This window comes from Apium graveolens, chromosome 3, assembly GCF_009905375.1.
Source record: "Apium graveolens cultivar Ventura chromosome 3, ASM990537v1, whole genome shotgun sequence".
Lineage (NCBI taxonomy): Eukaryota > Viridiplantae > Streptophyta > Magnoliopsida > Apiales > Apiaceae > Apium > Apium graveolens.
This window is the reverse complement of record NC_133649.1, coordinates 115,254,144-115,276,614: the sequence shown is the minus strand read 5'-3', so window position 1 is coordinate 115,276,614 and position 22,471 is coordinate 115,254,144. Positions and strand designations below refer to the sequence as shown.

At 35.5% G+C, this 22,471-nt stretch overlaps 2 protein-coding genes across 2 annotated transcripts; one reads left to right on the top strand and one right to left on the bottom strand.

The window, feature by feature from the left end:
• Positions 1-16,512: 16,512 nt before the first annotated feature.
• On the top strand, positions 16,513-17,088 carry LOC141714536 (uncharacterized). Its single transcript, XM_074518051.1, has one exon. It carries the CDS (start codon positions 16,513-16,515, stop codon positions 17,086-17,088), a length of 576 nt encoding a protein of 191 aa, XP_074374152.1.
• Positions 17,089-19,949: 2,861 nt separating this feature from the next.
• LOC141712703 (DELLA protein GAI-like) lies at positions 19,950-22,147 on the bottom strand. The gene has a single exon (XM_074515741.1). The coding sequence runs from the start codon at positions 21,818-21,820 to the stop codon at positions 20,201-20,203; it is 1,620 nt and encodes a 539-aa protein (XP_074371842.1). The 5' UTR covers positions 21,821-22,147; the 3' UTR covers positions 19,950-20,200.
• Positions 22,148-22,471: the final 324 nt, after the last annotated feature.

Sequence of the window (22,471 nt, the reverse complement as noted above, 5' to 3'; positions counted from 1 at the left end):
CGCAATATAAGAATCTCGAACCATGACGCGAATTATACTAATACCTGTTATACTGTAACACTCAACCTCTCGACGTTCTATCTTTGTATTCCTTACTTCTAATCCTAGCCCTCTACCCATTCTCGGCAATCTAGGTTTGTGTCAGTGACTTATAACCTGTAGCTCTGATACCAAACCTGTGACGCCCTCCAAACCCGGGTCAGAAGTTTGGGGTCCACACACACACACATTATTTATAATCTGCTTATAACAATAATAAAGATAATAATATGCAGTAACCCTACTTACCAACTACCACGGACCGCAACAGGTTAAAGTATGCACACAAGCCAAACACACATTTATATTACAAACCGTTCAAATCCCAACTATCCAATCTCAGAACTGAGTATTAAACATTATTACAAACTTTTATAAACTCAAATTATCCCAAAAGAAACCTACTAGCTTAACTCGATCAACCTGAATCCCTAGCTCTCGCGCTGGACTAGGGATCTGCGCTACCAACTGGTTCCTTCTTAACTGGAAAAGAACATAAACAACATCGCACAAATGAGCTAACTAGCTCAGCAAGTCACAATGACAAAACTGAGAATAATGATCATCAAGTGAAAAGGGTTATGATATCAAGTGAACAATAAATTATGATTTAGAATTGGATATTATATTTTCATTTTAAAAACCAAGGTTAGGCTACTGATCAGTCACGCACTAGCCCCGAGCAAAGCACACAGCACTACTCTAACTACTGGATCAAAGGCACACATTGGCCTAACCTGACCATTATATGGTCTGACCACGAATCTGGTCCACAATTTTATAAAAACAATCCAATTCTAACATAATAACAGAATAAACAGTAATAAGCAATAAACAGAATCATTAACAACATTGGACGTTCAAAATTAAATGGTTTCAATCTGCATAAGGATCAATATAGTATTTTCAAAGCTTGGATGTTAGGTAATGAAAGAATTGGATAACAAAGGAATCAATGTTTCAGGGTTACCAGGAATTGGTCTTTCAAATCATAAGGTACAATGGTTTGAGTATATAAGTAATTCGGTTCAGTGTTTGGTATTTAGTTTGTATGTATTTGTGGAGTAGTATCGTATATCTGTGGTTCGTATTTGGGTATACAACAATCAATGGTTTGGAATGAATAAAGTTTACGGCTCAAGATCAATAATTGGAATCAGGGTTTTGGGTTCAGTGTAATATCTGGGATATACCGTGTAATTATTTTTGTTAATTAAATAATTATTATGAGTGTTCAATATCTATTCTGTGAATTAACTGTTAAGTGTTATTTGTATTTGAATATTCAAAAATAGTATTAATTGAGTATTTCAATTTTTATATATCCAAAATAAAATATAGATAATTGTCATATCTTCCTAACTATTTTTATGTTGATTTATGAATTTATATGAATCATATGAAATTTATAAAATCTTTTTCCGAGTATTTAAAATCTATTTTATAAAAACGGGAACCAACCGACGTCAACCGTTGTTACGTTTTTGGAACCCGAAACTCTTCCGAGAACTCCTTCCTAACCTAATTATAATATTCCGAGCATTTTCCATGTTTCGACTTTTTCGATCCGGCGTACGGTTTGTCCTGCGCGGGTCCCGGCGCAATATTTTCGATACAGTATTCATTTCGGTAAATCATTAAAAACCCGTATTTTCAATAAACGGGAGCTTTTTATTAAACTATCACAATTATCACTTCGTAATATGTGTAACCAGGCGCTGAGACCAAGACCGTAGTACAAATTATACTGATTTGGATAATTATCCCGAAAACCGATACCGTTTGGATCAGTTTTTACAAATAAACGTACCGTTTTATATCCGGAATCATCCAACGGGATACTAATTTTCCGTAAATATAAATAGCCTTTTACTGTATTTTATTTCGTATTAAAATCATTTGCAGACAGATAAATATATAATTTTACAGAGAAAAATCCTATATTCATAAATTGTTTCAAGAATCAAACCAACTTTTGAAGGTGTTATTGATCTTTGTTTGAAAAGCTCGAGTACTGGATTTGAAGGTCTTGAGAAGCTCTATCAGAATCTGTAATCCATACACCTGCAGAATCAAAGGTTTAATTTCTAAAAATTTATTTATTTTCGAATTATTTTTATGAAAAATATGAATTTTTGTTCGGATGATTGTTTGTATGATTTGATGATTGCATGTTGTAGAGCTTGTTTTCCTGATGATTTTGGTATATTATACGTCTGATTTGGAGTTCAATAACATGTTCAAATTTGAGTTTGATTTTCGAATTTTAAAATTAAGGTTTATAACCCGTATGAATGTTTTCAATTGAAATTTGGGGATTTTTGATTCAGGGGTTATTAGCTGTTGATTTATAGTGGGTTGTGTTCCTTATGAAATTTGCAATCGATTGATATATAGCTCGTTAACAGAGGATGCTTGAATCGAAGGGAGTTGTGTTTTAAAGATTTACGATGTTCGCCGGAAACCGACGATGTTCTTGGCCAATTTCCGGCCAGAACAGGGATGATTAGAATGTTTTGATTGCTTGAACAAGTTCCTGGTGTTGTGTAGTGTTGATTTGGAGGTGTTGGTAGGGTGAGGACGCCGGGATCGTCTTCTACGGCCACCCCCGTGATTTTCCGGCGACTGGAACTGCAAAATTGCAGTTTAGTCCCTGTAGTTTTGAAGATGGTGAAGTTTAGTCCCTGTAGTTTGCAAAGTTTTCAAAAATAGGATTTCTGTTTATAAAATGTTTAAAAATCATATTTCCTATTTATTTTTATTATAAAAATTCATTTTTAATTTCTGAAAATTCTAAAAAAATAGTATTTTAATTCCGAAAATTATTTTTAATTCAAAAATAAATCTGAATTAAGTAGTTAATTAATTTCAGTTAATTTTTAATTGATTAATTGGTTAATTAATTCGAAAATTAATTGATTAATTGATTTAATTAATTATTAATCGATTTTAATTAATTATTTAATTAAATTTAATTATTTAAAAATGATTTAAAAATTCCGAAAAATAGTTTCGAGCTTTAAAATATTATTCTAAATTATTTCTAAGGCTCGATAATTATTATAAAATTGTTTCGGAGCCAGAATTGGCTAGTTGAACCCTGTTTATTAACCCGAAATTGATCCAATGACCCGTTTTAATTCCGAAAAATGTTTTAAAAATCATTTTAAATACCCGAAAGCCTATTTATAACCCGAGACTTCTTTATAAATGATTTGTCATTGATTATGTGATGTATTATGTGTTATATGTGACTTGTTGATTGACTATCGATCTATACATTCGGTGTTTACTTGATTATTGCATAACTTTCAATCCGTTAATCGGATTTGGGTAAAACGAAGGGTAGATAGAAGTATGTGTTGAATAGAATTCTGTGAGTTGATGATTAACAGATGCTTATAATATGTGAGCAGAAGAGGCAAGACGTAGGAAAGGGAAACAGGTGGTTGAGGAGTAAGACGATTGTGATTGGAAGCGAGTACAGGATAGTAAGCTAATACCAGTCAAGTGTTCTGAACTTTCTCGAGATATTGTAGTACTTGATAGTCTTGTTGACATTGCAAGTGCTTTGAAGCACAGAAACCTAAACCCTGATTTCAGTTATTGTTCTTGAGCCGAACCATATTCTTTCTAAGCCATTGATTATTGTATACCCAAACACGAACCACAAATCTACGATACTACTCCACAAATTCATACAAACTAAATACCAAACACTGAACTGAATTATTATATACTCAACCCATGGTATCTTATGCTTTGAAAGACCAAATTCTTGAAACCCTGAAACATTGATTCCTTCGTTATCCAATTCTTTCATTACCAAACATCCAAGCCTTGAAAGTACCTTGTTGATCCACACAAGGGTTGAAACCCTTTCATTGTTGAACATACACTGTTGTTAATGATTCTGATTATTGTTTATTATTGTTTAAATTTTGTTATTATGTTAGAATTTGATTGTTTTTATAAAATTGTGGACCAGATTCGTGGTCAGACCATATAATGGTCAAGTTAGGCCAATGTGTGCCTTGGATCCAGTAGTTAGAGCAATGTTGTGTGCTTTGCTCGGGGTTAGTGCGTGACTGATCAGCAACCTAACCTTGGTTTTAAAATAAAAATATAGGATCCAATTCTAAATCATAATCCATTGTTCACTTGATATCATAACCATATTCACTTGATGATCATTATTCTCAGTTTTGTCATCGTGACTTGTTGAGCTAGTTAGCTCATTTGTGCGATGTTGTTTATACTCTTTCCAGTTAAAAAGGAACCAGATTGTAGCAAGGATCCCCAGTCCAGTGCGAGAGCTAGGAATTAAGGCTGTTGAAGCTGAGCTAGTAGGCTTCTTTTGGAATAATGTAAATTTGTAAAAGTTTGTAATATGTTTAATACTCAGTTTGAGTTTGAATGGTTGGGATTTAATCGGTATGTAATATATTAGTGTGTTTGGCTTGTGTACATACTTTAACCTGTTACGATCCGTGGTAGTTGGTAAGTAGGGTCACTGCATATTATTATTATTATTATCTTTATTATTGTTATAAGCAGGTTGTATACAGTGTGTGTGTGGACCCCAAACTTCTGACCCGGGTTTGGAGGGCGCCATAGGTTTGGTATCAGAGCTACAGGTTATAAGTCACTGACACAAGCCTAGGTTGACGGGAATGGGTAGAGGGTTAGGATTAGAAGTAAGGAATAGAATGATAGAATGTTGAGGTTGAGTGTTACGGTATAACCAGTAGTAGTATAATTCGCGTCGTGGTTCGAGATTCTTATATTGCGATATAATTTCAGATAGCAGCGATGGCCGACTCTTTTATTCCTGTATAAGCTGATCACTCAGAGCCTTCAGTTGGAGCACCAGCATCGGATCCCCGTCCTGTTATTCCACCAACATTGGCTATTCTACCTCCACCGGTGTTGCAGCCCGTACCACTGCAGGCTATTCCACCTCCAGGCATGAGGCCATTTGTTAGAGGACCCCCACATGCTGATTCAGGCTTTACTAGTCATTCAGTTACAGGAGTACCTTTTCAGTTCTCTTCCTATCCTGTCCCATATCATCAGTTTGAGGCTTGCCTTATAGAGCAGTGATTCCTTCAGGGTCAGATTCAGGAGTTACTACATATCATGCGTACCAGAGAGGTTGGGAGTGGTGAGAGGCGACTCAGAGAGAGGCTACAGGCGTTTCGTAGAGCAGCTGCTGTGAGGATTGTTGAGGCTACACATAAGGACATCACCCCTGATTTCCTTGTGGAGTGGGCTAAGTGGGTTCTAGAGGAGCTTGAGGAGATTGGAGGTCCAGACTTGCCATGAGTCAGAGATTCTGAGCAGTGTTGTTATGGTTATGTAGTATGTACAGTAGCGTGTAGTGTGTATCAGTAGACTTTTGAGTTGTATTTATAGACTAGCAATGTTGACCAGTGAGTAGGTTGTTGTATCCTTTTTGCTTTTACTTTCGAAGCGTTTTTACGCTTGTACCACCTAAAACTTTTGATCTATATATATCAGTACCTTTTCTTTTCCAGCACTGTCATTTACTTTATCACACTTATTTTACTCTACCTTATTTATTGCACCAGTTATACCCTGTGATACCATGTACCCTGTTTTCCATAACTGTTTATATTCTGTAAAGAAGCATACAATTTACTTAGTTACAACTGTTTTCAAAAAGAGATATTTCTGTTTTACAAAACTTTTTCTTTATGCAAAGATTTGATTCAAAAGCTAAATAAATTGTTTGATTCCTTACAGAAAATGCCTCCCAGAAGAAATACCCGCACCCGCACCCACACCCAGAATGAAGAAACCAACAACAACCACAATAACAACCAAGAAGAGATAAACCAGAATGTGAACCCAGGACCATAGACCCAGCAATAGCCCAGATTCTCCAAATCTTGGCCCAACAAACAGTTCACCTGGCACAACAACAACAAAGACAGACCAATTCCCTGGTAACTTTCAAAACTTTTCAGGCAGTAAACCCACCAGAATTCAAGGGTTCCTTAGAGCCAATTGAAGCAAATGTGTGGTTAAAGGAAATAGAGAAGGCATTTGCCTTGGTAAAAGTGAAAGAGGAGCAGAAGGTTGAGTTTACAAGTTACTATTTGAAGAATGAGGCCACCTATTGGTGGGAGATGGTGAAGACATTGGAAGGTACAGATGTTATTACTTGGGAAAGGTTTAAGGAATTATTTTTAGAAAAATATTTTCCTCAGTTTGTTCAAGACCAGATGGAGCTGAAATTTTTGAAGTTAAAGCAAGAAACTATGTCGGTGTCAGATTATGAGAGTAAATTTGAGGAATTGTCAAGGTATGTGTCGTCGTATGTTGATACTGATAGGAAGAAAGCTAAGAGATTCCAGCAAGGCTTGAAGCCATGGATTAGAGGAAAGGTAGCTATCTTTGAATTGGAAACCTATGCAGGAGTTGTACAAAAGGCTATGATTGCGGAGACAGAAAGTGAGATGTCACAGAAGGAGAAAGAGAGTAAGAAAAGGAAGGTTGAGGGAAGTGAGGGTCAGTCACAACTAGGGAAGTTTCCAAATTTTAAGAAGGGCAAGTTTCAGCCAGGGAGAAATTTTAATTTCAGGAGACAAAATGCAGGAGACGGAGGCCAGGGCAACCGTCCAGCTAATGTGAATCAGCCGAATCAGTTGAGATTAACTTTTCCAGATTGTCAAGTTTGTGGAAAGAAGCATGGGGGAGTTTGTAAGAAGTTGAACGTGGTATGTTTCAAATATAATCAGAAAGGGCACTATTCGAGGGAGTGCCGAAATCAGCCAGCAAGAGAGCCAGCAAATAAGGATCAACCTATCCGGAATCCAGCAGTGAAGGTTCCAGCCATTGGATTTACGTGCTTCAAATATGGAAAGCCAGGGCATATGGCCAGGGATTGCAAGACCAGCCCCAGTCACTAATGCATTGAGGATTGTAGGATCTACCCCAACAGTGAATGAGACTCCAAGGGCTAGAGTTTTCGACATGTCAGTGAAGGATGCTATCCAGGATACAGATGTCGTGGCAGGTACGCTCAATGTGAATTCTTTATGTGCCAAAGTGTTAATAGATTCGGGAGCAACTCGATCGTTTGTTTCACAAGATTTTGTTAGCAAGTTAAATTGTCCAGTAGAGTATTTAAATGAAATAATGACTGTGGAATTAGCAAACCAAGAACGTGTAACTGTGAATCAAGTTTGTGGGAATTGTGAGGTTGAGATTTCTGGTAGTAAGTTTTGTGTAGATTTGATACCATTTAAGTTAGGAGAATTTGACGTTATATTAGGGATGGATTGGTTATCTAAGCACGATGCCCAGATAGATTGTCGAAATAAGAAGGTAATGGTAAAGACGCCTGACGAAAAGATAGTAACGTTCAAGGGCCAGAAACAAGTAAAGAAGTTCTTAACAATAATTCAAGCTAAGAAGTTATTACGGCAAGGATGCAAGCATTTTATAGCCTACGTGATTGACAAGAGTCAGGAGCCAGCAAAACTTAAAGATATTCCAGTAGTAAATGAATTTCCAGACGTATTTCCCGATGAATTGCCAGGACTTCCTCCAGATAGAGAAATTGAATTTGCGATCGACTTAGCACCTGGAACAGAACCAGTATCCAAGGCCCCGTATAGAATGGTGCCCGTCGAAATGAAAGAATTAGCGGAGCAATTGCAAGAGCTGTTAGAGAAAGGAGTAATCAGACCCAGCGTGTCCCCATGGGGTGCACCTGTATTATTTGTCCAGAAGAAAGATGGAAGCATGAGACTATGTATTGATTATAGGGAGCTCAACAAGCTTACAATCAAGAATAAGTATTCGTTACCTAGAATTGATGATTGTTTGACCAATTGAAGGGAGCCAAGTATTTCTCCAAGATCGATTTAAGATCGGGATATCATCAACTGAAGATCAAGCCAGAAGATATACCAAAGACAGCTTTTCGAACAACGTATGGACATTATGAATTTCTAGTAATGTCTTTTGGATTGACCAACGCCCCGGCAGCATTTATGGACCTGATGAACAGAATTTACAAGGAATACTTGGACAAGTTCATTATTGTATTTATAGACGATATTTTGATCTATTCAAAGACAGAAGAAGATCATGCGGAACATTTAAGGACAGCTTTGGAGATTTTAAGGAAAAAGAAGTTGTATGCTAAATTCTCGAAGTGTGAGTTTTGATTATAGGAGGTTCAGTTCTTAGGACACATAGTTAGTAATGAAGGGGTCAAAGTGGACCCGGCAAAGATCGAGGTAATTACGAATTGGGAGAGACCGAGAACACCCACCGAGGTAAGAAGTTTCTTAGGATTGGCGGGATATTATCCTCGATTCGTTCAAAATTTCTCGAAGATTGCCACACCATTAACAAAGCTTACACGAAAGAGTGAGAAGTTTATATGGAACGACAAATGTGAGGAAAGTTTTCAAGAATTGAAGCGACGATTAATCACGGCACCTGTTTTGTCACTTCCAGATGACCAAGGGAATTTTGTAATTTATAGTGATGCTTCTTACAAAGGATTAGGATGTGTTCTTATGCAGCACGACAAGGTGATTGTGTATGCGTTAAGGCAATTGAAACCACACAAACAAAAGTATCCTACTCATGATTTGGAACTAGCAGCCATAGTGTTTGCTTTGAAGATTTGGAGACATTATCTGTATGGAGAGAAATGTGAAATTTATACGGATCACAAAAGTTTGAAGTATATATTTACCCAGAAGGAACTTAATATGAGGCAAATGAGATGGTTAGAGTTGATCAAGGATTATGATTGCTCGATTAATTATCATCCCGGTAAAGCGAATGTTGTAGCAGATGCGTTAAGTCGGAAGGAAAGGTTAAATGTGTTGTCCGTACCTGAAGAGATATATAAGGAATTTCAGAAATTGGAATTGGAGATTAGAGTTTGCAAGCCTAAGGAAGTAAAAGTGTACAGTATGATTTTCCAACCGGAATTATTAGAGAAAATAAAGAAATGTCAGGAAGATGTAATGGATCAAGATATAAATCGTTTGGTAGGGGAAGAGTTATGCACGCAGAAAGATGACCAAGGTATTCTGAGGTTTTCATCTAGAATTTGGATTCCACCGGTGACAAAGTTAAAGAATGAAATTCTACAGGAGGCACATAATTCAAGGTATTCCATCCATCCAGGAAGTACCAAGATGTATAGAGATTTAAAGAAAAATTATTAGTGGCCAGACATGAAGAGGGAAATTGCGGAATGGGTTAGCAAATGTTATACCTGCTAGAGGGTTAAAGCAGAGCATCAGAGACCAAGCGGATTGCTACAGCCATTGGAGATTCCAGAATGGAAGTGGGAACACATTGCCATGGATTTTATAGTTGGATTACCAAGGACAAGGGCTAATCATGATGCCATTTGCGTTATAGTGGATAGACTTACCAAGTCAGCTCATTTTCTGCCTATAAATGAAAGATTTTCGCTCGACAAGTTAGTCCATATGTACCTAAAGGAAATTGTAATTCGTCATGGAGTTCCATTGTCTATTGTATCTGATCGAGATCCAAGATTTAATTCAAGATTTTGGAAGAGTTTTCAAGAATGTTTAGGAACAAAATTGAATATGAGTACGGCCTATCACACGCAGACGGACGACCAAAGTGAAAGAACGATCCAGACAATCGAGGACATGTTATGTGTTTGTGCTATTGATTTCAAAGGAAGTTGGGACGAGCATTTACCCCTGGTAGAGTTTGCTTATAACAACAGCTATCACGCCAGCATTGGGATGCCACCCTATGAAGCCCTTTATGGACGTAAATGTAGATCTCCAGTATATTGGGACGAAGTAGGAGAACACAAAATACTCGGACCTGAATTGGTGCAGCAGACAAAGGAAGTTGTTGAAATTATCCAGAAGAGATTGATAGCCGCACAAGATCGTCAGAGGAAGTATGCAGACCAGTCAAGGAAGAACATGGAATTTGAAGAAGGGAACTTGGTATTATTGAAAGTATCACCAAGGAAAGGACTAACGAGGTTTGGAAAGAAAGGGAAGCTAAGCCCAAGATATGTCGGACCTTTTGAGATTTTAAAGCGCATTGGCAAAGTAGCTTATGAGTTGGCGTTACCACCGCACATGGAGCACATTCACAATGTCTTTCACGTATCAATGATTAAGAAATACAATCCAGACTCCAGGCATGTAATAGAATATGAGCCAATAGAGCTTCAGGCAGATTTGTCATATGTAGAGAGTCCGATAGAGATTCTAGAGGAGAGAGAGAAAGTATTAAAAAATAAAGTGGTAAAGTTAGTAAGAGTATTATGGAGAAACCCAAAGGTTGAAGAGTCAACCTGGGAATTAGAAAGTGATATGAGAGAAAAGTACCCTCATTTATTTTCTTAGGAGATTCTGAGGACGGAATCCTTTTAAGGGGGGAAGGATGTAATATCTGGGATATACCGTGTAATTATTTTTGTTAATTAAATAATTATTATGAGTGTTCAGTATCTATTCTGTGAATTAACTGTTAAGTGTTATTTGTATTTGAATATTCAAAAATAGTATTAATTGAGTATTTCAATTTTTATATGTCCAAAATAAAATATAGATAATTGTCATATCTTCCTAACTATTTTTATGTTGATTTATGAATTTATATGAATCATATGAAATTTATAAAATCTTTTTCCGAGTATTTAAAATCTATTTTATAAAAACGGGAACCAACCGACGTCAACCGTTGTTACGTTTTTGGAACCCGAAACTCTTCCGAGAACTCCTTCCTAACCTAATTGTAATATTCTGAGCATTTTCCATGTTTCGACTTTTTCGATCCGGCGTACGGTTTGTCCTGCGCGGGTCCCGGCACAATATTTTCGATACAGTATTCGTTTCGGTAAATCAATAAAAACCCGTATTTTCAATAAACGGGAGCTTTTTATTAAACTATCACAGTTATCACTTCGTAATACGTGTAACCAGGCGCTGAGACCAAGACTGCAGTACAAATTGTACTGATTTGGATAATTATCCCGAAAACCGATACCGTTTAGATCAGTTTTTACAAATAAACGTACCATTTTATATCCGAAATGATCCAACGGGATACTAATTTTCCGTAAATATAAATAGCCTTTTACCGTATTTTATTTCGTATCAAAATCATTTGCAGACAGATAAATATATAATTTTACAGAGAAAAATCCTATATTCATAAATTGTTTCAAGAATCAAACCAACTTTTGAAGGTGTTATTGATCTTTGTTTGAAAAGCTCGAGTACTGGATTTGAAGGTCTTGAGAAGCTCTATCAGAATCTGTAATCCATACACCTGCAGAATCAAAGGTTTAATTTCTAAAAATTTATTTATTTTCAAATTATTTTTATCAAAAATATGAATTTTTGTTCGGATGATTATTTGTATGATTTAATGATTGCATGTTGTAGAGCTTGTTTTCCTGATGATTTTGGTATATTATACGTCTGATTTGGAGTTCAATAACATGTTCAAATTTGAGTTTGATTTTCGAATTTTAAAATTAGGGTTTATAACCCGTATGAATGTTTTCAATTGAAATTTGGGGATTTTTGATTCAGGGGTTATTAGCTGTTGATTTATAGTGGGTTGTGTTCCTTATGAAATTTGCAATCGATTGATATATAGCTCGTTAACAGAGGATGCTTGAATCGAAGGGAGTTGTGTTTTAAAGATTTACGATGTTCGCCGGAAACCGGCGATGTTCTTGGCCAATTTCCGGCCAGAACAGGGATGATTAGAATGTTTTGATTGCTTGAACAAGTTCCTGGTGTTGTGTAGTGTTGATCTGGAGGTGTTGGTAGGGTGAGGACGTCGGGATCGTCTTCTCCGGCCACCCCCGCGATTTTTTGCGGCGATTGGAACTGCAAAATTGCAGTTTAGTCCCGGTAGTTTTGAAGATGGTGAAGTTTAGTCCCTGTAGTTTGCAAAGTTTTCAAAAATAGGATTCTTGTTTATAAAATGTTTAAAAATCATATTTCCTATTTATTTTTATTATAAAAATTCATTTTTAATTTCTGAAAATTCTAAAAAAATTAGTATTTTAATTCCGAAAATTATTTTTAATTCAAAAATAAATCTGAATTAATTAGTTAATTAATTTCAGTTAATTTTTAATTGATTAATTGGTCAATTAATTCGAAAATTAATTGATTAATTGATTTAATTAATTATTAATTGATTTTAATTAATTATTTAATTAGATTTAATTATTTAAAAATGATTTAAAAATTCCGAAAAATAGTTTCGAGCTTTAAAATATTATTCTAAATTATTTCCAAGGATCGATAATTATTATAAAATTGTTTCGGAGCCAGAATTGGCCAGCCGAACCATGTTTATTAACCCGAAATTGATCCAATGACCAGTTTTAATTCTGAAAAATATTTTCAAAATCATTTTAATTAACCGAAAGCCTATTTATAACCCGAGACTTTTTTATAAATGATTTGTCATTGATTATGTGATGTATTATGTGTTATATGTGACTTATTGATTGACTATCGATCTATACATTCGGTGTTTACTTGATTATTGCATAACTTTCAATCCGTTAATCAGATTTGGGTAAAACGAAGGGTAGATAGAAATATGTGTTGAATAAAATCCTATCAGTTGATGATTGATAGATGCTTATAATATGTGAGCAGAAGAGGCAAGATGTAGGAAAGGGAAACAGGTAGTTGAGGAGTAAGACGATTATGATTGGAAGCGAGTACAGGATAGTAAGCTAATACCAGGCAAGTGTTCTGAACTTTCTCGAGATATTGTAGTACTTGATAGTCTTGTTGACATTGCAAGTGCTTTGAAGCACAGAAACCTAAACCCTGATTTCAATTATTGTTCTTGAGCCATGAACCATATTCTTTCTAAGCCATTGATTATTGTATACCCAAACACGAACCACAAATCTACGATACTACTCCACAAATTCATACAAACTAAATACCAAACACTGAACTGAATTATTATATACTCAACCCATGGTATCTTATGCTTTGAAAGACCAAATTCTTGAAATCCTGAAACATTGATTCTTTTGTTATCCAATTCTTTCATTACCCAACATCCAAGCCTTGAAATTACCTTGTTGATCCACACAAGGGTTGAAACCCTTTCATTGTTAAACACTCACTGTTGTTAATGATTCTGATTATTGTTTATTATTGTTTAAATTTTGTTATTATGTTAGAATTGGATTGTTTTTATAAAATTGTGGACCAGATTCGTGGTCAGACCATATAATGGTCAAGTTAGGCCAATATGTGCCTTGGATCCAGTAGTTAGAGCAATGCTGTGTGCTTTGCTCGGGGTTAGTGCGTGACTGATCAGCAGCCTAACCTTGGTTTTAAAATAAAAATATAGTATCCAATTCTAAATCATAATGCATTGTTCACTTGATATCATAACCATATTCACTTGATGATCATTATTCTCAGTTTTGTCATCGTGACTTGCTGAGCTAGTTAGCTCATTTGTGCGATGTTGTTTATACTCTTTCCAGTTAAAAAGGAACCAGTTGGTAGTAAGGATCCCCAGTCCAGTGCGAGAGCTAGGAATTAAGGCTGTTAAAGCTGTGCTAGTAGGCTTCTTTTGGAATAATGTAAATTTGTAAAAATTTGTAATATGTTTAATACTCAGTTTGAGTTTTAATGGTTGGGATTTAATCGGTATGTAATATATTAGTGTGTTTGGCTTGTGTACATACTTTAACCTGTTGCGATCCGTGGTAGTTGGTAAGTAGGGTCACTGCATATTATTATTATTATTATTATTATTATTATTATTATTATTATTATTATTATTATTATTATTATTATTATTATCTTTATTATTGTTATAAGCAGGTTGTATACAGTGTGTGTGGACCCCAAACTTCTGACCCGGGTTTGGAGGGCGCCACATTCAGTGCTTCAACGCACTTGCAATATAGAACAGGACTATCAATCCACTATAATATATCTTGAGAAAGTTCAGAACACTTGCCTGGTATTAGCTTGCTATACTTCTCTAACTTTCAATCACAACCGTCTACTCCTCGACTATCTGTTTCCCTTTCCTACGCCTTGCCTCTTCTACTCACATATCATGAGCATCTATCAATATTCATCTCATACGATTCTATTCGACATATACTTCTATCTACCCTTCGTTTTACCCAAATCCGACTAACGGATTGAAAGTTATACTATAAACAAGTAAACATCGAATATATAGACCGACAGTTAACCAACAAGTCACATATAGCACATAACACGTCAAATAATCAATGATATATCATTTATAAAGAAGTCTCGGGTCATAAACAGGCTTTCGGGTATTTAAAATGATTTTTAAAATATTTTTCGAAATTAAAACGGGTCGTTGGATCAATTTCGGAGTAATAAACAGGGTTGGGTTGGCCAAATCTGGCTTCAAAACAATTTTATAATAATTATCGAGCCTTGAAAACAATTTAAAATAATATTTTAAAGCTCGAAACTATTTTTTGGAATTTTTAAATCATTTTTAAATAATTAAATCTAATTAAATAATTAATTAAAATCAATTAATAATTAATTAAATCAATTAATCAATTAATTTTCGAATTAATTGACCAATTAATCAATTAGATATTAACTGAAATTAATTACCTAATTAATTCAGATTTATTTTTGATTTAAAAATAATTTTTAGAATTAAAATAATAATTTTTTGGAATTTTCAGAAATTAAAAACGAATTTTTATAATTAAAATAAATAGGAAATATGATTTTTCAATAATTTATAAACAGGAGTCCAAAATATGCAAACTATGGAAACCTGGGGGACTAAACTGTTTCTTCCCCAAAAGTACAGGAGCCTGTTTGCAATTTTGCAAACCCCCGCCATCGACTCGCCGGAGTGTGGCCGGAGGACACGATTTCGGCCACCTCAGGCCACCAAACAATCCAGAATTAAACTACAGGCTACCAGCAACTTGTACATGCAATCAAAACACATCAATCATCCCTGTCCTGGCCGAAAAATGGCCAAGAACATCGTCGGTTTCTGGCGAAACATCGAAAACTTCAAAACATAACTCCCTTCGATTCAGACATTCTCTGTTAACGAGCTATATACCAATCGATTGCAAATTTCATAAGGAACACAACCCACTATAAATCAACAGCTAATAACCCCTAAATCAAAAAGGCCCAAATTTCAATTGAAAACATTCATACGGGTTATAAACCCTAATTTCAAAATTCGAAAATTAAACTCAATTTTGAACATGTTATTGAACTCCAAATCAGGCATATGACATATGAAAATCATCAGAAAATCAAGCTCTACAACATGCAATCATCAAATCATTCAAACAATCATCCGAACAAAAATTCATATTTTTAATAAAAATAATTCGAAAATAGACAAATTTTCAGAAAATAAACCTTGATTTCTGCAGGTATATGGTTCACAGAATCTGATAGTACACCTCAAGACCTTCATTTTGAGTACTCGAGCTTTTCAAACGGACTCCGGTAACACCTCTGATTGTTGGTTTGATTCTCAGAAGGGTTTATGAATATAATAATTTTCTCTGGAAATTTATATAATTACTGACTGCAAATGATTTTTGATACGGAATAAAATACGATAAAGGCTATTTATAATTACGGAAAATTAGTATCCCGTTGGATCATTCCGGATATAAAATGGTACGTTTATTTATAAAAACTGATCCAAACCGTACCGGTTTTCGGGATAATTATCCAAATCAGTACAATTTATACTGCGGTCTTGGTCTCAGCGCCTGGTTACACGTATTATGAGGTGATAATTGTGATAGTTTAATAAAAAGATCTCGTTTATCGAAAATACGAGTTTTATTAATTTACCGAAATGAATAATGTATCGAAAATGTTGCGGCGGGACCCGCGCAGGACACCGTACGCCGGATCGAAAAAGTCGAAATATAGAAAATGCTCGGAATATTGCAATTAGGTTAGGAAGGAGTTCTCGGAAGAGTTTCGGGTTATAAAAACGTAACAACGGATGATGTCGGTTGGTTCCCGTTTGTATAAAATAGTTTTTAAATACTCGGAAAAAGATTTTATAAAATCCATATAATTCCTATAAAATCATAAATCATCATAAAAATAATTAGGAAGATATGACAATTATCTATATTTTATTTTGGACATATAAAAATTAAAATACTCAATTAACATTATTTTTAAACATCCAAACACATTTAACACATAACAAATAATTCACAGAATAGATATTGAACACATATAATAATTGTTTATTAGCAAAAATAATTACACGATATATCCCGGATATTACAGTGACCCCCTGTCCTCTTATCTATTTTCGATATGCATTGAAGGGCTCACTTCATTTATTAAGCAATACGAATGAAGAGGTCAAATACAGGGAATTAAAGTAGCTCGTAATGTCCCTCCTATCTCTAATATGTTCTTTGCCGATGACTGTTTCATATTTAGCAAAGCCTCCACGGAGTATGCTAACACGATTCAGACAATGCTGGGAGTTTTCGAAAAGGCATCTGGACAGCTGGTCAACATTGACAAGTCAACAGTGTTTTCCAGTAAAAATACTTGTAATTATCTCAAAAATGATCTATGCAGTCAACTTGGTTTTAAGGAAGCAGGAGACAACAGTACATATTTAGGCTTGCCTAGTTTCATCTCAAGGAAAAAATCTGTGACTTTTGGCTATGTTAAAGATAGATTGAAGGAAAGACTACAAGGTTGGGGAAAGAAGAACCTATCACGAGCAGGAAATGAGATACTGCTCAAAAGCTCAGCACAGACATTACCAAATTATACTATGAATGTGTTTCTTATCCCAGTGAATATTTGCAATGAACTCGAAAAAGATATGTGTAAGTATTGGTGGCGATCAAATTCCTCGAATCAAAAATCTATACACTGGATGTCTTGGGAGAGAATGAGTGAAAGAAAAGGTGTTGGTGGCATGGGATTTCGCAACATAAGAGACTTGAATATAGCACTTCTCGGAAAATAGGCATGGAGATTGTTAGTTCATCCTACAAAACTGGTCTCTCAGGTCTTTAAAGCGAGGTACTATCCAAATGACTCTTTTCTTATAGCAAAATTAGGCAGCAATCCATCTTACATCTGGAGAAGTGTTTTTGAGTCTCAAAGTCTTATCAAACAGGGAGTTTCTTGTCGACTAGGGAATGGTAAAAGTTTATCAATCATAGGAACTCCATGACTCCCGAATATTAATGATCCGTATATACACTCGAGGAGTGAGGCTTTTGATAACCAGAACGTGTCGTCCATAATGTTGCAGGGTGAATGTTTATGGGATGTAGATCTAATCCATGACCTTTTCAATGACAGAGATGCCAACCTAATTCTATACATTCCCTTGAGTGAGGAAGTAGATGATAACTGGTAATGGAGACACGAGAAACATGGAAATTTCACAGTCAAAACTGCGTATCATGAGCTACAAAAAGTCAAGAGAAACAATCACGATGATAATTCAGGGTTCTGGAGAACATTATGGAATCAAAAAATTCCACTAAAGGTGAAAAATTTCTTGTGGAGAGCTGTCCAGAATTGTCTTCCCACTAAGGATCTATTACGAACCAAACAGGTTCCTGTCAATAGCATTTGTCCAATATGTCATAATGCAAATTAAATTGTCCTCCATGTTTTGGTTTCATGCCAGTTTGCAGCAAGTTGCATAGTCACAGCAGCCCTTCCAATGTTTGCAGGAGAATTCGATACATTTGGTGAATGGCTTCAAATGCTGTTTGCTTAAAAAAAGAAAGAAGTTATTAATCTATCAGTTATGGTTTCTTGGATTCTATGGAAGAACCGTAATGATCTTGTTTGGAACCAACGATGTTTGGCGGTCTCTGAGGTGGTACATTCAGCATTGTCTGTTCTTGATCAATGACAATTCGTCCAGGATAAGCATTTTGACCCTTCTACCAGCTTATTGTCACCAGGTGAAGGAGAAACATCCTAGCAAGTTCCAGAAAATAATAGAATCAAGATTAATACGGATGCATCATTTTTTTACCAATCCAAACAGATACAGTCACGCACAAGTAGTCAGAGATCACAATGGTCATTTGATCAAAGCTATGTCAAAGTGTCTTCAAGGTACAGTAACTCCGGAGTTAGCAGAGGTAATGGGGATACGAGAAGCTCTTAGCTGGGTGAAGGAGAAGCAGAAAGCCAACGTTGTAGTGGAAACGGATTGCCTCACGATCGTCCAATGAATTCGTAGTTCTTATTGTTCTCTTTCCTATGTTAGGAGACTAGTAGATGAGTGTAGGAAACTCTTGTTAGGTTTGCAAAATAAAAATGTAATGTTAAGATTTGTTAGATGATCTGCGAATAGCGTGGCTCACTATTTGGCGAGTTACAGCTCTTTAATAGATGATCGCAAGTGGGGAAATGAGAGTATCCACCCGAATTTCCTTTCCATTTTATGTAATGATTTGAAGAAATAAAATCTTCTATTTTGTGCAAAAAAAAAAACTCGAATTAACCCAACTAAACCCGATTGTAATTATATTACATGTCTGTATATATTCGTTATTCAGACATTTTGGGTACTCTCTCATCTCATCAGTATACAATAAATGTTACATCCTTTTAAGCATATAATTACAGTTAAAGCTTCTTGTGTAGTGATCGTAACATATAATTAAAATACTCAATTTTGTACTCCCTTCATCCCTCCCAAATGTTTATATTTGGGTTGGGTATGGAGATTAAGAAAAATGATAAAATAGTGGAGGAAAGTTAAAAATGTGAGTAAATTAGTGGGACCGATAATATTATATGTATAAAGTGAGTATAGTGAAGGGACCGATAATATTATATGTATAAAGTGAGTATAGTGAAGAGAAGTAGTGAGTGTAGTTATTTTAAAATTTATAAAAACTTTACTATTTTTGGACTATTTTGAAATGTAAATAATTGAAAGGGAAATATAAACAAATGGAATGGACATAGGGAGTAACTTGTTAAGCGAATTAAGTTATGATGCATCACAAGTTCCGAAGATGGTTCAAATACATTCATTTTTCTTCTTTTAAGCATCATTTTTCCCTCTTCTGTTTTGCAAGACAAGCTAAACAACAAAATTAGTTACTCCCTCTATCTCATTAAATTCTATACATCATTTTTTGGTATGTTTTTCAATACTTTTTTAAAACATAATTTCTTAATATTTTTTTAATTTTTTTTTCTAAATAAAAATTTTATGTTTAAACTTTTATTAAAAAAAAATAAAAAAATATTACAAAACTATACTTTATAAAAGTTTCAAAATACGTGCAAACAGTACATATATACAACCGAGTGGACCGGAGGGAGTACCATATATGGAAAAATCTATTGTCTGTTTATTGTATGTAATTTATGGTGTATTAATAAATATTTGATAATTTGAAAAAATACAATCCGATTAATTCAATCATATCTGACCCAAACCTATATATAAATAATAGGGTTGAATTAGACGAATATATTTGCATTAACGAGTTAACAATTCTTTAAATCGAGTGTATTGAATTGGGTTATTTTTTAGATCTAATCCGACCGATCCAAGTCATATTCAGCCCTGGTTACCATGTTCTGATACTAAATATTTAATGATAATTAGTAGTACCCAGAAATCAAGTGATAAGTAAAGTATTAATTGTGTACTTTAAATATTTTCTGCTAAATAAATGGTTATTAAAAAGCTTCCCGAAGATAAAAATTACTTTGGACAATTATTCCAAACAAAATACTCCGTAGTCCGTATGAACGTATTTGGCGATGTAACGAAAACAGCCTTTAAGATAAGAACAGCTTTATAGTACCCAAATAGAAAAGATCAGAAGAAAAAACAAATAAATTAATAATATTAATTATTATTATTATTATTTAATAAGTAAGTGTAAAAGCCAGCTGACATGGAAAACAAGTGGTACAAAATATATAATATAATAATAATTTGGAAAAAAAAACAGGATTTGACGCGCTGTCCCTGTCACCATCACTGTCCATCAAACTTCTCCCCGCCACATCAGCAACACACTTCTTTATTACAAAAGGCAGGTCATAAATTTGTCCAGGTTAACTCAGACCACCGAGTTGACTCATCAAACTAGTCCCACGAGTTGCCAAGCCGAGGTAGCTATAAGTGAACGAGTATGCCAACCCAACATAAGTGACCCGTCACTTTCTTCCACCTGATACCCGTCCCCACTAGCAAACAGAGCCAATAACATACTAGCCTGTTTATATGCATTGGACCCGAGATGAACTGAGTCAAACCCGGCCTCACTCATCCTTGTCCTCCACTGAGTTAATGTCTCGTGTCGCTCAACTCGGTCAGTTCCTTCACATGATACCACGTTACAGATCTGTCTTCCTAGGTACACATCCGACATGAGTAAATCTTGAGTGTCATTAGTCTGAGTGAACCCGGTTGTCTCGAGCGAGTCAAACATTGTTGAGTAGTAATGTAATGCTTGAGTAAACCTGTCCAGGAACACTGGACTATTGTGGTTTGATTCTTGCTCAACAATAGTAACAATTTTTGGATTCATGAGCTTGATTGATTTCAATACTTTTTCAATCCCGCCTGGACGGGCTAATAGCCTGTGAAGCTCGAAAACGGAGTTCACAGCTACAGCCTCTTCCTCCCTAGGGCGGATATTGAGCATGGATGCGTCGATATCCGCTAGGGAGTTTGCAACAAATCCCCGGAATTCAAACTCAATCCCAATTGACTCTGCTAATTGGGCTAATTTGTATCCCACTTCTTGTAACGCATCCGTATTATCAGGCTGTGGCGGTCCAATCCCAGTTAATCTAAAACTAGGCGGACCACCATTTCGCAATGCCAATGCTTGCAAAAGCGCAGGCCATTGCATTCCTTGCTTCAATCCGAAATCAATCACATGAACTTTACTACAACCAGCAAAAGCTTCCAGAATAGCCTGATTAGCAGTGAAATGGGCGAATTTCAAATACGGGCACGACTCGTAAAAATGCATCTGATACATATCCAAAAAAGAAACCTCCATAGAATCCTGAGGAAAAATCTTATAAATCTTCCTCGCCAGGGCATGAGCAAAATAGCTAGCCACTTTCCTCATGGATCCAACCTGTGAAGTCGAAAGCAAACTAATATGCTTCACAAGCGCATCAGCTAACTTCAAATCATCCACCTGAATGGCTTCAGCACAAGCTAACAAAGTGTGCACAAGTCTTACACCAGCTTCCTGAGAATCAACAACCAAAGGCCCTGGCCCTGATTCAACTCCACAACTTTCACTAACCAAATCAACTTTCATTCTCTTACTACTACTATTAGTACTACCATCGCCACCGTATATCGCACCGCCTGGAATAGCTCTAAGATCGTAATTCTGATTATCATTTATCAAACCAGCTTGAGTATTCGACATGGAAGAAGGACCAAGCTCAGTCAACATACTCTCAACCCAGTTAGAGATATCAGAAGGATTGTAATGAGTAGTTTCAGAAAGCTGAGTAGCACCATTAACAGTATCAATACCCATAGCTACTTCAAGCTGTTCAAGCTTCTTTGCAATAACAGTCATATCAGATGCACGAACTTTGTAGCCCAAAACAGCCAGAAGCTCGTCCATTGTGTCTGGTTGATCATCAATCCACATCTTGGCTTTAGGATTCGATAGAGATGATGAACCAGGTTGGGGTTTCTCAGGGGGGCGATCTCGTTTAGTTACCATTTTTGTCGGTGTATCGGAAAATATGAAAACCCCAAGATATTTTTTGAGGGAGTATATATAGAGATGCGTGTATGTGAGTTAAGAAGAGTACATGGGGTTGGCTTGGTTTTGCGCAAATACTTGTAAACAGTTTGCACTTTTAGGTTTCTAGGCTCAGAAAATAATGAATATAGTTGCGGTTGCTGACGGAGAGCTCAAACCTCGAGGAGAGCAAGTGAGGTTGAAAGATGAGAGAAGATACTATATTATTTTTATAAAGTGAAGGGAAGAGATAAGGAAGAACTCTTGGCCAGCAATACGATCTGTGTCCTCGATTTCATAAAATTTTATTCTACGTAATTTAAGCGGAGCTCTAATTTCATCTTGCCTTAGCACGCGCTTCACTCAATAAAAAATACTTGAACTTGGGCTTGATAAAATTGCTATACTCTTAATTAGTACAACTTCAAGTTCCCGTTTTAGTAGGATTATTATTAATTGTTAAATTTGATAATGCTTTTTTTCATGTTAAACCCAGCTCGAACTTTATAATAGACTTTATATTTAAGTGAACTTTCTTTGAATTTACAAATATTTATTTGTGACTTCAAAGAAACTTGTTAATACAGCTTAAACTTGGTTTGACTTGCGCAACAATTAAATTAATGTGAT

Coding starts and splice junctions, on each gene's coding strand:
- LOC141714536 (XM_074518051.1), top strand. CDS start 16,513: ATGTTCTTTGCCGATGACTGTTTCATATTTAGCAAAGCCTCCACGGAG.
- LOC141712703 (XM_074515741.1), bottom strand. CDS start 21,820: ATGGTAACTAAACGAGATCGCCCCCCTGAGAAACCCCAACCTGGTTCA.